The sequence below is a fragment of the Camellia sinensis genome, chromosome 3, assembly GCF_055761805.1.
Source record: "Camellia sinensis isolate YWXY chromosome 3, ASM5576180v1, whole genome shotgun sequence".
NCBI lineage: Eukaryota > Viridiplantae > Streptophyta > Magnoliopsida > Ericales > Theaceae > Camellia > Camellia sinensis.
The window spans coordinates 22,996,490-23,012,358 of NC_138963.1; the positions used below are offsets into that span (position 1 = coordinate 22,996,490).

General features: G+C 33.8%; 2 protein-coding genes across 6 annotated transcripts; one reads left to right on the forward strand and one right to left on the reverse strand.

Annotated features, from left to right (window-relative positions):
- Window positions 1-1,864: 1,864 nt before the first annotated feature.
- LOC114297498 (ankyrin repeat-containing protein At5g02620) lies at window positions 1,865-10,642 on the forward strand. 5 transcript variants are annotated; one of them, XR_014363549.1, is made up of 5 exons: window positions 1,865-2,351; window positions 2,963-3,327; window positions 4,001-4,410; window positions 4,810-9,757; window positions 9,838-10,642. XR_014363549.1 is itself a non-coding variant. In XM_028241938.2 (4 exons), exons 2-4 carry the CDS (start codon window positions 2,994-2,996, stop codon window positions 5,659-5,661), a joined length of 1,596 nt encoding a protein of 531 aa, XP_028097739.2. In that variant the 5' UTR covers window positions 1,865-2,351; window positions 2,963-2,993; the 3' UTR covers window positions 5,662-10,642. The 5 variants fall into 5 exon arrangements, 3 of the variants coding, with proteins under 3 accessions (XP_028097739.2, XP_082775416.1, XP_028097740.2); XR_014363550.1 differs by having other exon boundaries at window positions 2,030-2,351; window positions 2,978-3,327; XM_028241938.2 differs by having other exon boundaries at window positions 4,810-10,642.
- LOC114297500 (putative membrane-associated kinase regulator 4) lies at window positions 5,395-10,630 on the reverse strand. Its single transcript, XM_082919291.1, has one exon. It carries the CDS (start codon window positions 10,628-10,630, stop codon window positions 9,377-9,379), a length of 1,254 nt encoding a protein of 417 aa, XP_082775417.1. The 3' UTR covers window positions 5,395-9,376.
- Window positions 10,643-15,869: the final 5,227 nt, after the last annotated feature.

The following is a 15,869-nucleotide window of genomic DNA, read 5'->3' on the forward strand; positions in this document are numbered from 1 at the left end:
GCAGAAACGGAGGAAAAATGTTTCGCAAAAACATAGAAAGCAAAATATGAAAACAAACAAAGCGAGGAGGTTAGATTTGCTTACTAGAGTAAGAAGGAAGGAGCTTGAAGATGGAGGCAGTGACGGTAATGGAGGGCACGAACACAGCTAGCTCAAACTCAGGGCTCAGGAACAAGAGAGAGAAGAAGAAGGGAGTAGAGTAAATGATTGGAAAAATGAAAGGGTGGTTTTGTGAAAGAGGAGAGAGAAAAAGCGGCAAAAAGGGGGCGGGACTATTCAAAAATTTCGAAGTACGAAAGCGGCGTGGTGACAGCTCACAGCCTATCAGAACCTGCCACGTGTCATTGGAAAGTGAAGCGTTACAGTCAGTGATTGAAGAGACGTTTTGACCGGACAAAACAGAGCCCGGAGTAAAAATTAGCTCGGCTTGAAAGACTTAGGAATTTTTTTAGCTCGACTGGAAAAGCTTAAAAAACTCCAGCTCGGCTAGTAGACTGGTAATCCCAATCATGTTGTGCAGATGGAATTAAGGGGCAATTGAGAGGGTAATTTTTGGTGAAAATTGGGCCAAGCTATAAGATGAATTTTGTGGCCCAAAGTACGGAGGACTGTGTAAAAGAGGCTGTAATGTTACTTCGGCCCAATAGGGACAAAGTTACTCCGGTCGAAAGAAGAAGAAGTTACTTCGGCTTAGGAGTTGTAAAGTACTTCGGTCCGGAAACAGTTTGGAGTTATATCGGTCCAGAATCGTGGGTTCGGTCTGAACGTACTATGGGTTGAACATGAGAGAACCGAGGTAAGGAAGAATGAAGGGAGAACCGAACCAATGATAGTCCGGCTTAATCTATGGCTCGGCATATCCAGGTTTATTTCGGTTGTATGGAAGTTCGGCCATGATGAAAACCATCCCACTTGGTTTAAGCAGTGGGGGGTGTAAAAGGATAAGCATTATCCTTTAGGAGTATGAATCCTAGGAGGACTCTGCATGGAGAAATAAAAGTCCTACTAGGATTGGGCCACTCGAAACCTATAAAAACTCACAAGCATTACCTTGGAAAGGGGTAACAGCACACAACTTACAATTTTGCTTCTTGAATACATTGAGCTTTGTCTATTTGTCAAGTTTTCTGACTTAGGCATCGGAGAGGTTTCCGGCACACACCCGCCGGCTAGCTCACGTTTGTGTTTTCAGGTGACAAAGCGACGTCGTACGGAGGAGCGAGGACATAGTCAACAGGATTATACGAGGAGAATTATTTCTTCCCCGTACAAGATTAAACCTAATTATAAGATTCACGCTTACAATAAATTTATGTATGTGATTTTATTTTTTGTGATTTATTCTATTTTTAATTTTATATTCTTAGTATTAGTATAATCAATAAAGGTTAAAAACACATAGTTTAGATTAACAAATTTAAGCACTATGATCTGATAAGAAAACTGGACTTTATATGATTAAATATGTGATAAATTAAAAATTAAATTAAATTAAATTAAATTAAATTATTATGAATCTAATTGAGGAAGATATTTTCAATCTCAAATATTTTTTAAAATCTCAATACAAATATTTTTTATTTTTTATTTTTTTTTCTATCACTGACTCTACAAATCCTTGTTTCAAATCCCACTCACTAAAGTAATCTACTTTGGAAAATGTCTCATAACTCAAATTTTGTGGCTCAAAAGTAGTTCAAAAGGCCAAAACGATGTCGTTTTGGCCATTTTTATGTTGTTCTGTACTCAAAAAAACGTCGTTTTAACCATTTGAACTATTTTTGAGACACAAAATTTGAGGTACGTAACATTATGGATCTACTTTTGTGCCACTATATAACCCACCAACAGATGATGAATTGTAATAGCTATAATAAATTTTGCTTCTTCATAGCAAGGACTATGGTGTGATACCATTTTGTCCTTCAAAAACAACAGCCTTTTTAAAATGTATTTCCAATTAGTCATTTTGATGATCAATCAAATTGAAAAACCTTATCATTTGTGCAATTGTAAATAAAATCTATATATTTAATTATTCACAGATTATAGTGGGTCCAAGGTCCAATAAATGACAATTTTCTCGCCTTCACTTGCCCTCCACGTGTCCACTCTTTTTCCACTGTTATTAGTTCTTATCTTTTTGGCCTGTTTCTCATTCCTATGTTCTTGTCCTCTCCAACATATATAGCTGCTAAAAAAGTTAGATTTCTTCAATCTTTATGTGATTTTTGTGGTTTCCCTTATAAACCTAGTGTTCTTTAATACCTTTTTTGCTTGTGCACTTTCTACTTTCTGAGATGGATTGAGAGATTGTAAAGTTTCTGCTACTGCTCTTCAAAGCTGCCCAGGTGAATATCTTGAATTTATCTTGAATTTGCATGGTTTATTGTTGATTTTTGATCTTGTGGGTGGTACCCAATTGCCCTTTTTTTTCCCTTCTCTTTTTTCTTCAATGTTTTTATGTAGTTTAAGTTGGAAAAACTAAAAATACTCTTTATTTTTACAGTTTTGGTTGAAAATTATGCAGTTTTGCGTCTTTTGGTCCTGTTTCTTATGGTGATAATGATTGAAGAGGTGTGAACTGAACAATATCCAAGCAATTGGGTATTGGTGTGAGGAGAATATACAGTTTTTTGGGTAGTTAAAGAGAATATACAGTTGCGTGTGTATGATGTTAGATTTTGGCACTGGGTATCAAAACTGAAACCCTCATGTGAAATAGTCATCCAAAGTATCTTCTTTCAATTGATGCACAATTTGATACTTAGAGATATGGTTACTAGAATCTTGTAATTCCCAATTCTATTAATATGATTGGATACGAGTTTCAACCGTAAGGATTTGATTCGTACTGTTTAATCTTAAATTGAGTAAATCGTATGATTCAATTGCGATTCACTACGATTCAGTTCTGTTTAGAAAATTAAATCTTACCACTGACATGGAGATATTGATATAGAGGTGAATCTTTTAGTAAAATTGAGAGTTTCATGGAGTCTCCGGCGAGGCAGCAAAGCTTCCGTAGGAAGAAGATGACGAAGCAGTTAACAGGGAAACGAGATGACACCCCTTTGCATTCAGCAGCAAGAGCAGGGAATTTGGAAGTGGCTTTGGAAATGCTCACTAATTGTGGGGATGAAGAGTTGAAGAAATTGTTGTCTAAGCCAAATCAATCGGGCGAAACTGCCCTTTATGTTGCTGCTGAATATGGTTATGTTGATTTGGTGAAGGAGATGATAAAGTATTATGATATGTCATCTGCTACTGTCAAAGCTAAAAATGGGTATGATGCCTTTCACATTGCTTCCAAGCAAGGAGACTTGGGTAAGTTCATAAAAAGATGCCCGTCCTTTGTGATATCTTTGTGTTGTTAAATATCTACCTTGTTTAAACATGTTCCATTTGAAGTCTTTATCTTTTTCATTGAACTTTAATTCAATCTTATCTCACATGTACTAATCGTAGATTGGTGATTGTTTTGACCATATTTGCAAAAGTCATTATAATAATAATCTAAAGTGCAAATCCATGTTCATGGACTCGTGTACAGGTGTCAGGCTTGGGTATGTGTCTAAGCACTGGATTCATCTAATTCCCATGTCTAAGGACATGGGAACATGACAAACTATTTGCTTTTCTTAATATTATCTTCTATTTTCTAGGGTGAACTCATGTTTACATGGTAACATAGAGCATTTCATGCATTATACGGAATATAAGTTTAATGCATGAATTTATGGTAAACTCGAATTACTAGACATGCTTATTGGGTAAACTTCACACATTTAGAAGAGTTCAAGTAACCTAGGTGCAAATTATAAGCCAAACATTATCGCAAACTATTTTGGACGTTTTATTTAAATTCTTACAAGTCTTCCCATATTTTACATCGTTTGCTTCCAAGCTTCTGGTCATTTCAGGCGTGTTAATCATTCTCAGGGTTGAAATATTCTCATGACTTTGACTTTTAATTTTTATTTTTTTTTAAATATTGCAGAGATATTGAAGGTACTCATGAAGGCCCTTCCTGACCTTTCAATGACATTTGATCAATCCAACACCACTGCATTGCACACTGCTGCAATACATGGCCATATTGAAGTGGTCAATTTCCTATTGGAAGGAAAAAGTGGCCTGGCCACGATAACAAAAAACAATGGAAAAACTGCATTGCATTCTTCTGCAAGAAATGGACATTTGGAGGTTGTGAAGGCCCTCTTGAGAAAAGAACCGGGAATTGCATTGAGGATTGATAAGAAGGGGCAGACGTCTCTTCACATGGCAGTTAAGGGGCAGAGTATTGAGGTGGTTGATGAGCTTATTGAGTTAGATTCTGCTTTGATAAAAATGGTTGATAACAAGGGCAACACTTCACTGCACATAGCAACCCGAAAGGGTCGTGCACAGGTATTTGGCAGTGATTTTTTTTAGTGGCTTTTGACTTATTAAGTAGAAGCTAAAAAAGCTAATGTGTTTGTGAAGGTGCTATAAAAGTGTTTTTTTTTTTTTTTTTTTGGGTTGAAAAGTAGCTGTTTTTTGATTTTTTTAGCTGATGACAAACAAGCTTTTTGACTTTTTGGCTTATTTAGGCAAAAGCAGCATTTTAGCTGCATCCCAAATACCCTCTAAATATTCATGTAACATAGCAAAAGATCTTCTAATTGGATTGTAATGGAGACAAATTTGTCATTCATAACATAAGCCCAATCTGCAAAACAAAAACTAAAGAACTAGAGTTGTTTAAAAAAAGATTCTCAATCTCTTTATAAAGCCTTGTGATTGGATGAGCCTCATGTTTTTCTGCAGATTGTTCAGGCACTACTGAATCATGAGGGAATCGATAAACAAGCCATTAACAAATCAGGAGAAACTGCTCTTGACACTGCTGAGAAAACGGGGCATTCAGAGATTGCAATTATCCTTAAGAATCATGGAGTGCAGAGTTCAAAAACCATGAAGTCAATGCCAACAACAAATACAGCCAAGGAATTAAAGCAAACTGTAAGTGACATAAAACACGAGGTACACGACCAGCTCGAGCACACATTCCAAACACGAAATCATGTACAAGGTATAACCAAGAGGATCAACATAATGAATGAGGAAGGGCTCAACAGCACTGTCAACTCGGCCACAGTTGTTCCTGTTCTAATTGCCACTGTTACCTTCGCTGCCATTTTTACTATCCCTGGCCAGTACGCTGATGGGTCCAATCCTATTCCTCCCGAAGTCTCTCTAGGAGAAGCAAACATTGCTCGACAAACCTCTTTCTTGATATTCATCATATTTGACTCACTTGCACTCTTCATATCTTTGGCTGTTGTGGTTGTTCAGACATCGATTGTAGTTGTAGAGACGAAGGCTAAGAAGCAAATGATGGGTGTTATTAGCAAGCTCATGTGGTTGGCTTGCGTTTTTGTGTCGGTGGCTTTCCTCGCCATGTCATATATTGTTGTTGGGACTGAGAGATGGTTGGCCATTGGAGTGACAGTATTCGGTACAATTACGATGGGATCGACATTGGGGACAATGTGTTATCGGTTGATTATGCATCGGATTGGGGCTAACAATTTGAGTAGCATCCATAGGTCAGGAAGGAGTAGTAAGTCATGGTCTGTGCCAGCGATCTCAGCTGGAGATGCTGAGCAATGGGTATAAAAAACAATATGCAATTTGCTGTGAGTAAGACGTGTATCCTTTTTGACCCCTTGTTTAGCATTTCTGATCTATTCCGTCATATTTTTATGATTTTCCTCCTTTGTGTGTATAAATGATTGCAATTTTATCTCATCCTGTCCTTTTTCTTTGAAGAATGTAAGTGTGACTGCCAGTTCACGAAAGTTTAGTAGAATGTAAACAAGTAGCAGAGACTTGTATTGTAACCTCTTTATCCTTAAATTTAGTGATTTTGTTGACCAGATTAAAAAAAAATTATTCATACTAAATTTCATTTACATGTGTCATGTACTTGTGTCGGTTAATTTATATTTTGGTCCTGTGTTCTGTTCCATAACATTATTAGCTAAGTTATATCAATGTTCCTTCCAAACTAAGCACGAAAAATGGACTTTCTCATCGGCATTTGTTTAATGCCACTGTACCGATTCCTGTTCTGGCCTCATGCAAGATAGGGCAACATAAAATTGCTAATACTTAGCTGAGATCAGCATATCACATTATCGCTTTTGTCCAACTTGTTATTTGACTATTTTTTGGCAGGAAAACTAGTCCTTTCAAGGTAGAAATTTTTAGAAAACATTGCCCATGACTTATTGTCCTGTTAAATCTCGTGCAATCGAAATTTCCAAGTCTAATCTTTTGCTTATTGATATATACGATCTTCGATTGGAAAGAATATAGGTCGTGTAGGCCTGTCACACAATATATCCAGTACCCACACACCCATGATATGTCATCTCCAACGTGGTATTTCGAAAATACCCATGTAACATGGCAAAAATCTTCAAAGATCGGTTTTTGTTTATATATATATATATATATATTTAAAAAAATAAAAAAAACAATGCTACATGCATAGCACCACATTCTAGTGTTGCTTCTTTTTACTTGAGATGGAGACAATAATCTAGAGGACATGAAAGTGGCTTGACCAAAGGGCAAAAGGTATCCAAATGAATCAGACAATGTATCAGTGCATGGTGCCTCGCTGCTACCATAACCATTGTTCTTTGTTACTTAGGAGGTATTGTTCATATCCTAACTCCGTGTTCATTTCAGATTTTCAGTCTTGTGGAAGGATGACTCATATGAATAGGCTTTTATGAAAATAAGGCTCTTTTGCTTTTTCAATTAGTTTTTCATGTCGGATAATTGCTTTAGTTAATTTGTTAATTCCTAATTTGAAAGAGTAAGCTGATCAGTATGATATATATATATATATATATATATTGTGAGAGAGAGAACTTGAAATCTGTGGGGGGGAAAATAACAGACTGCAAAAAGTTAGCATAGGACAGAGAGATGTGTTTTCTCCATTTCTTCTTGTTGCTGATTTTGTTGGTGGGCACATTACTGAGGACAACATTAGAATAGTGTAAGAAGATACAAGTTAGTTACAGAAAGATTTAGGGTTCCAAGGTTTTGTGCATAATAATAATAGTGATGGTGCCTTTCTTTTTCTTTTTTCTTTTTTTTTATCTCTCCTCAATCCTGACAATACCCACATGCTCCGCTGGCTTGACTGGTCCTGTTGCTACCACAACTATCTTTTTTTCAGTTTAGATGAACATTCAACATTATTTCTTTTGAATGCTCAAATTAGTATATATGGTGGGTGAATTACTTGTACTAGCAAATTTGTCTTGCGAAAAAGCTTGTCAGGAATCACAGGGAGAGTAACCATGCACCGGGACAAAATGAATATTTACCGCTCACTCAGCTTAGTAGCTTAGGGAAGAACAATAATAGTTTAGCAACTGTATGCAAAAATTTGTTGATTTCTAAAGTGGGTATGGAATTTGCTGATATTTTGTCACTCTAAAAAAAATTTTAAAAATAGGATGACATGTTTTCTAGGTTTGTGTTTGGTCAAAATCAGAAAATAGAACATAAAAGCATGTAAAAGGGATTTGTCTGCATATGAAAGTTGTCTAGTTGATTGTTTCTTCTTATTATTGCAGGTGTGTCATTTGTTTACTGTATCACAATTTTTTTCTTATATGTTTCTTATTATTTTTTTGGTGTGTTTGTGTTACTTTACATTTTAACATTTGCATGAAACATATAAACCGGGGCTTTTCTGTTCAGATCACTATGATATCAATGCATTCATTCTTTGGCAAATTTGATGATAAAATGAAATTTTACATTTCAATAGATTAGTTTAATACGCAGTGGATTCAAGATGTCTTATGGGTGGCAACTGCACTTTGTTTGAATTTTAGATTATAATGCCTCTTTATCATTTCATGTATCCTTCTTAAAAGAAAGGTAGATGTAGGATAATTCCTCGAAATTTGATTTTGCTTAGTACAGTTTTCTCAAAAAAATTCTAGGTATTCACCAAAACTATGAGCTTTCTATTAATGTAAGATTATAATCCCCGTTTATCACTTTATGTATACTTCTTCAAAGAAAGGTAGATGTAGGATGATTCCTCTAAAATTGAACTTTCTCAAGAAAATTCTAATTCTAGGTATTCATTGAAACTATATTCTCTCTCCTGCTGATTGTGGAAGATACCCTTAAATGACTATCTACTTTCTACTTCTCTTTAGTAAAGAGAAAAGTTGAATAAGATTACATTCCTCACTTTGATGCATAACTAACTAGTACAATATTTCACACAATCCTCTCTTGAATATAGAAAGCTCAAATTTTTACAGTACTTGTGGAAGAAAGATTAAGGTAACTTTCCTGGAAAAGCTGTCCACTACCTAGATGTGTGTGAAAGCTGTATTTCTTTTTACTCTTCTAACTTCTTACTTTTCTTTTCTTTTCTTTTTTCCCTTTCTCTGAAATGCAGTCCCTTTTTTTTCTTTTCTTTTTCTTTTTCCTTTTTTTAAAAAAAAAAATTAGCATGAATTTCAATAACCAACCAGCTTGAAATTTAGCTTCAATGCGGAAAAGGTCTTTTTAGTTCTGTGTGGAATGTGACTTTGCAGAGGGAGAGAGAGCATAAGTGTAATTTGGAACAAAAAATTCTTGGGTAAATTACACTTACGTCCATTGGGGTTTGGAAAAAATATAGTAAGTCTCATAAAATTTAGCATAATTACATTGGGTTCCCTTAATGTTTTAATTCGTATAATACTCAGCCTCTTTTTCATCGGTAATTCGTTAATCATTAGAATGCAAAAATGATGTTTTCATATCATTTACACTGAAATATATTTTACCAATTTATCTTTATGTCACAACACTATTTGCATTAGTTTTTAGTCTCTTTAACCTTACTAAATAGGAGGTAGGTGTAATTATGCATAATTGAGTGGCTTGTACTTTCTCCAAACCTTAGGGTAGGTCGATGTAATTTACCCTAAATTCTTTGATGAATGAATAAGTTCCAAATATTTTTGTTTAGAAAGAGGAACTTTGGTGTGTATGTCTAGATAGATAGTAAGGTTGTGTTTGGATTAAAGATTTGAGTTGGGATTTGTGGAGGGAAAAGTGAAGCATCTATTTGTATTTTGGTTTAATGGTTGTGCAGTAGAAGTGTAGAACCATGCTTATGGAAATGCCTGAAATCAAACTTGGTATTAAATGACAAACCATACAAAAAAAAAATTGACAGGCAATGGAAAAACAATATGATCATCTCTCTCTCTCTCTCTCTCTCTCTCTCTCTCTCTCTCTCTCTCTCTCTCTCTCTCTCTCTCTCTCTCTCGTTAAAACATCAGGGAATGCACAACCCTCATCTTTCTTTATCCTCAGAAACAGCAATCCTTGAAGCAGACACAGAACAAAGCCCAACTTCACTTGACATCTTCCTTGAACCAAACACTTCTTGTTGAGACTGTTTACAGTGAGCAATTGCACCCTCAATTGAACTCTCAATCTTTGAATTAGCACTGATACTCCTCTTAAAGAACTGTAACTCATAGAACCCACTTGAATTAATCGAAAACGACGATGACAGCGAAGAAGCCCCGGATGATGAAGACGAAGATGAAGACGAAGACTTTATCGCAGAATGCCGCTTGATTGCCCCTGAAAATGACTTTCTGTGGCCATTCACACCCTCCTGATCACTCATTTCTCTGTCAATGCTCTTCATGACAGAAGCTATTGTTGGGTAAGCTCCTTTTCCAATTTGTCCAAAAGGGCTTTTGTTTTCTACTTTCATACACTGTTTCATACATTCCGCCTTGGCAGAGGACTCATCTGAGCAAGCAGACTTGCTAAAGAGAGATTTCAGATAAGCCCTTGTGGCCTTGAGCTTTTGAGAAAGTGAGGATTGCTTGATCAGCTTGAGCTTCTTGGACCAGGACTTCTTTGGAAGATGATGATCTGAGAGAAAGCCACTTAACTCAGTGGACCATTCAAAGAAATGCTCATCTGAGTTGAGCTCACAACTCACCCTGCAAGACTCTGATGGTGAAATGTTGCAGGATTGATTCAGTGGTGTGGTGGTGGTGGTGGTTTGGAGGAGGTTTTGGACCATTTGGAGCCTTGGAGGGAGGTGAAGAGGGAGGAGCTTTCCTTTGTAGAAGAGCTCATCTGCTGGGGAGGTTGTGAGGGGTTTGTTATTGGGAATAGAAGACATTTGGAACTCAAATTCTCTGGTTTGAGGAGGGGGAGAGTTCATGGAATAGCAGAAGAAAGTAGAGGAAGAAGAGCTTACTTCCATGTCTATGTAGTCTTCATCTGCACTTGTTGTTGCCATTTCATCTGACTTACAACTGTACTCTCTCTCTCTCTCTCTCTCTCTCTTGTGTGGATGCTTATGGGGAGCTGATCTTGGTGGAGGGAGAAGAAGGGCAGAGCATCCTTTAATGCAGAGATGGTGCCAAGTTAGAAAAGCTTTGTGACTCTTCTGAGGAAATGTCAGATTTTCTCTCTTTTTCTTTCTTTCTTCTTTTTGTGAAAAATAAGTTTGTATGCAAGTTTTGAACCAAAATAATGTGACGGTGGAATTTTTATAATTAAATATTATTCTAATGAACATGTTATTTAAAAATGATAAGTTTCAATTTCAAATACAATTTATATCATTATATGTTTTTAGAGTTTTTCCAATCTATATATATATATATATTGTTTGTATTACATTTTCTTTTTTATTAATATCTTGAATGCTTCCAAATAACAAAAAAGGGAAGAAGAAAATGGATTTATTTGCCATCTCTATCTTAGACTTGTATTGCTCATTCAATGTATGCATTATAAGTGTATGGTATGGCCTTGTGATATGCCATTGATTTCATTTGAATTATTTATATAATGTTTGAATTAGTTTTTATAATTTCAAGTTGGAACTTTGTGAGTGAAAGTTGAAGCTTTATAGGTTTATGTTAGTGCACTCACTGCACACTTTACTGCTTGTTATCTTTCAGTCTTCTGTTATTCTTGTACTTTATATGACAAGTAATAATAATAAAATTGACTCAAATCTAATGGCTTATAAATGAAATAGTATGGATTGAGAGCTACATCAAACCACATCAATCATTGAGAATAGAGAAGTGGTAATCAATATAAATTTTTTTATTTTAAAATAAAATATTTATGAGAAGAATTCTATTTATAAAAAGAATAATATTATACAAATAGAAAAAGTATACAAAAAAAAAAAAAAAAAAAACTTGTACGAATTGATATAGTACCACTGAGAGCCTATCACTTTAAAACAAAAAAAATTATCAAATCAATTATTAATTACATAAATGTCACTGTCACATCTTTCTCGTAACAAATTATATATAATTTTTTTTTGTAAGAATATCTTTTCCCTTATAAAAAATGACATTGTCTTATAACATCATTATTGTAATATTTTTTTGTATTAACTCGATATATTTTAATAACATGTGATACAAAAATATAAAAGTATAATAAGAAAAATTATAACAGAAAAATCAGACTCAAAATCTCTAATATGCAGGGCTCCACAAAAAATGGGACCATGGCTATTTTCTACTTAGAATTGTTATATTTGAATAGATTTCCTTTCAAGGATTAAGGAGTTACTTACGTGTAAATCTTAATAAGTTGATTTATTTTCTAATAGGTCTTATGGAAAAAATTTGTCATAAAAAAGTCACTAATTGAAAATTTTAACGACAATTTATAAAAATTATGACAAAAAAAATCATTAATTATCAATTTTTAAACCATGCACCTCGGTCCAAATTTGGGTCCTTTTTTTTTTTTCATTTTTATTTTTGGGTTCTGGCAATTTTGCTTCAACACCCACAACTTCTCTGCCACCATAATTCAAATTCGAAATCCCAATCCCATTTCTCCAGATCTTGTTTTTTGCCATTTACGCTATGTAAGTGTATTAAACGTCAGAGGTGGAGAGAGACCAATAAGTTTCCCATTTGACTTGGTCAAGATGTGGGCATCTTTTTAACTATGCTAATATGCTATCTTCAATTTTTTATTTTACTTTTAAAAAAAGAAAAAGAAAAAGAAAAAGATTATGCAACTAAAAAAATAATTGATCTTCCAATTAATAGGTAGTATAACCCAAAGCATAGGGTGCAACATTTCATGGCAGTGTACCCACACAACTTGACATTGAAAAATGGAAGGAATGCATCCCTAGCTACAGGGCTTTTGTTTGTATCCCATTTTAACTCTCTCTCTCTCTCTCTCTCTCTCTCTCTCTCTCTGCATTTGAATTTTGGACCCTTGGATACAAACCCTACTGCATAGTTAAATTTTGGGATAGGTTAAATTAAAAAACCTATAACAAAGACAAATGGTTTTTTTTTTTTTTTTTTCGGTCTATATCTGGATTGAAAGGTGTTGTCAAGATTCATGAAACCTACCGTAGGTAATGGGTTTTGAATATGAATTATTTATTTCCTAGCATCTTCTATATATCATTTATAAAAAAAAAAAATTAGATTAAGCCTCCGTTTGGGAAGTGGGTTGGCTTTTTGGCTTTTTGGCTTTTTTGGCTATTTTAGCCTGGGCTAAAAAGCTTGGTTTGGGAAGGGCTTTTTGGCTTTTTGACTTTTTTGACTTTTTTTGTGAGAGAAGAATGTAATGATTATAGGTTGGATGTGATATTTTGTTTGTTATGGCTAAAATAGCCTATTTTGTTTTTTGTGGCTAAAATAGCCAAAAAAAGCCTGAAAAAGCCCTTGCCAAACACAGGCTAATTTGATAATTATAACTTATTCATTTTCTTGCGTTTATCTAAAAAAAAAAAAAAGAACAAGTGTATTTTTTAAAATATATCATTCAAATTTTCTTTAGACAAACATGTTAAGACAAAATGGTTACGATTATTTAATCGATCGAATTTATTTTATGCGTGATATACATAGAGAACATTACAAAATGAATAATTGAAATCACCAAAACACATGAAATATTATGGATTAGAGAGGTCACACCCAAGACTCATTACTTTAAAACAAAAACAAAAAATTTGTTGCCATGTCATTCTCATGGAACATTATGCAAAATAAAACTAAACAAAATAAAAATTCTCTTTTAGAATAGGCCACCACTTGATGCTGTGTGATGGAGTAATTGACTTGATTTTTATCATGCTTCCCGAGTGGAGGCTACCAGACATATATGCATGGAACATGCTAGTTGTAATATTCTTTAAAAGTTAAAAAAATTTAAAAAGGAAAAATTACACATACACCTATTGAGGTTTGAATTTAATATATATCATTCTTTGACGTTTGAAAATTACACTAATCGTCTGTCATTGTAATTATTTAGACGGAATAAAAATGTTGAACTTATGCACTCTCTCTTTTTTTACTTTTCTTTACTTCCTCTGTTCTGTTTTTTTTTTTTTTTTTTTATCCATTTCCTTTCCTTTGTTCTTTTTTGGATAAATTACAAACACACCTCCTGTGGTTTACTTAAATTATAAATTACCCCTTGTGGTTCTAGAAATTACATTATGCACCATAAGGTTTCTAATTGCATAACAAATAGGTCATTTAATAAATCATCAAGTTAATTAGCAATTTTAAATAATGTTAAAATTTTATTTCAATTAATAATTCAGATAATTTTATTATTGCATAAGTGAACAGTTAGAAATTTTACTTTTTTAATTAATTCTATTAAATAAAAAATTTTGACAGGGAAGAATTTGTAATTTTCCAAATCACAAGAGGCGATTCGTATTTTAAGCAAATCTCAATGGGTGTATTTGTAATTTACCTTTTTTTTCAATGTAATTTTCTTTATTTTTCTATGTAATTTTCTTTATTTTTCTAATAGGAGTTATTGCCTTTTATTTAAGTAAGGGTTTGTGAAATGAGACTATTAACCACAGGTAGGGCTGCAAATGAATAGAGTTATTCGTGAACTGACTCGAGTTCGGCTCGGTAAGAGTTCGTTCGAACTTAGTTCATTAAATTTCTTTTGCGTTCGAGTTCGAACTCGAGCTCTTTAAATTTTTAATAAACAAGTCCAAACATTTTAAAGTTCAGCTCATAAGATTGGCTCGTTTAATATTTATTATTTATATATTAAATAATGTAAAAATATGTATAAAAAATAAGATAAATATGTTATTTATATATTTAAAAAATATAAATGTAAATAATAGTTGACTATAGATAGTACATTTATATAATAGTGGTAGTAGATATTATTATTTTGATAAAATATTAACTTTTTTTTTAGAATGTTTATATATATTGTATATATAAATGTATAATCAAAATTTTAATTGTAACTTTAATTTCTTACACGAATATGAATTTATAAATTTTTTGGCTCGTTAAGGCTCATGAACAGGCTTGAGCTCGAGTCAAGCCTAAACCAACTACATTCGAGCTCAGTTTGTTAAATTTTTATTGAGCTCAAGCTCGAACTTGAGCTCGAGTTCGTTAAAATCTTAATAAACAAGCCTAAACATACTAAAACTTGGTTCGGTTCAACTCGTTTGCAGCCCTAACCAAAGAGGTGAAAATGTAATTTCACAAAACGTCAGGAGAGGGGATGTAATTAGACCAAATCTCAAGGTATCAGTGTAATTTACCTTTTAAAAAAATAGTAAGAGAATGATTTACACTAATTTGGACTCACATGTAGACCCTATCCCCGATCACTTGTTTCTAAGAAAAAGGTTGAGACCTCCTTTTTCCTTGACCCCCACCAGCCCCAATGTTTTGGGATTGGCTAACTTTTTGCTTTTTGTTTCTTGTTTTTTTTTCCCCCTCTCCTATCACTCACTACTCACTGACATGTGTTTGTGGAGGTTGTCAAGGTTAAGGAAAAAGGGAGCCTCTATCATTTCTGCTTGTTTCTAAAGCTGCAAACGAGCCAAACCGAGCCGAGTTTTAGTATGTTTGGGCTTATTTATTAAAATTTTAACGAACTTGAACTCGAACTCGAACTCGAACTCAATAAAAGTTTAACGAATCGAGCTCAAGCCGAGTTGACTTAGGCTTGACTCGAGCTCGAGCCTGTTCGTGAGTCTTAGCGAGCCAAAAAAATTATAAATTTATACTTGCATATGAGATTAAAGTTACAATTAAAACTTTAACTATACAATTATATATACAATATATATAATATATATAATATTCTAAAAAAAAAAGTCAATATTTTATCAAAATAATAATATCTACTACCACTATTATATAAAGGTACCATCTATAGTTAACTATTATTTACATTTATATTTTTGAAATATATAAATAACATATTTATCTTATTTTTTATACATATTTTTACATTATGTAATATATAAATAATAAATATTAAACGAGCCGAGCTTACAAGTTGAGCTTTAGAATGTTTGGGCTTATTTATTAAAAATTTAATGAGCTCGAGCTCAAGCTCAAGCTCGAATGCAAAAAAAAATTAACGAATCGAGTTCAAGCGAGTTCTTACTGAGCTGATATCAAACCTGTTCACGAACGACTCTATTCATTTGCAACCTACTTATTTCTCATCTGTAGAATTTTATTTATTTAGTTTTGTGCAAATAGCAGAGTTGCTATGATCACATGGCACACAACTGTATCAACAGTGACAGTTATGTACCAGGGCACATGGTAACTTTTCTCATGTGGCCCCCCAACACCACTGGCATTCTTCAAAGTGGAGAATACCATTGCAATAGACTCACTTAAGTTCCATTAAAAGGAACTGTCTCTCATAAATATATCACATTGTTATTACAGTCCTAAAAGCATGGAAGACTTTGATTTTTCCTTTCAAGAGAAGAGAGCACAAAGTGTATACAATGTTCA

Bases quoted from the DNA above. Each gene is read 5' to 3' on its own strand.
- LOC114297498 (XM_028241938.2), top strand. From the start codon at position 2,994: ATGGAGTCTCCGGCGAGGCAGCAAAGCTTCCGTAGGAAGAAGATGACG. The intron at 3,328-4,000 runs GTAAGTTCATAA...TAAATATTGCAG, and splicing joins TTCCAAGCAAGGAGACTTGG to AGATATTGAAGGTACTCATG. The intron at 4,411-4,809 runs GTATTTGGCAGT...GTTTTTCTGCAG, and splicing joins CCCGAAAGGGTCGTGCACAG to ATTGTTCAGGCACTACTGAA.
- LOC114297500 (XM_082919291.1), bottom strand. From the start codon at position 10,630: ATGTTCATTAGAATAATATTTAATTATAAAAATTCCACCGTCACATTA.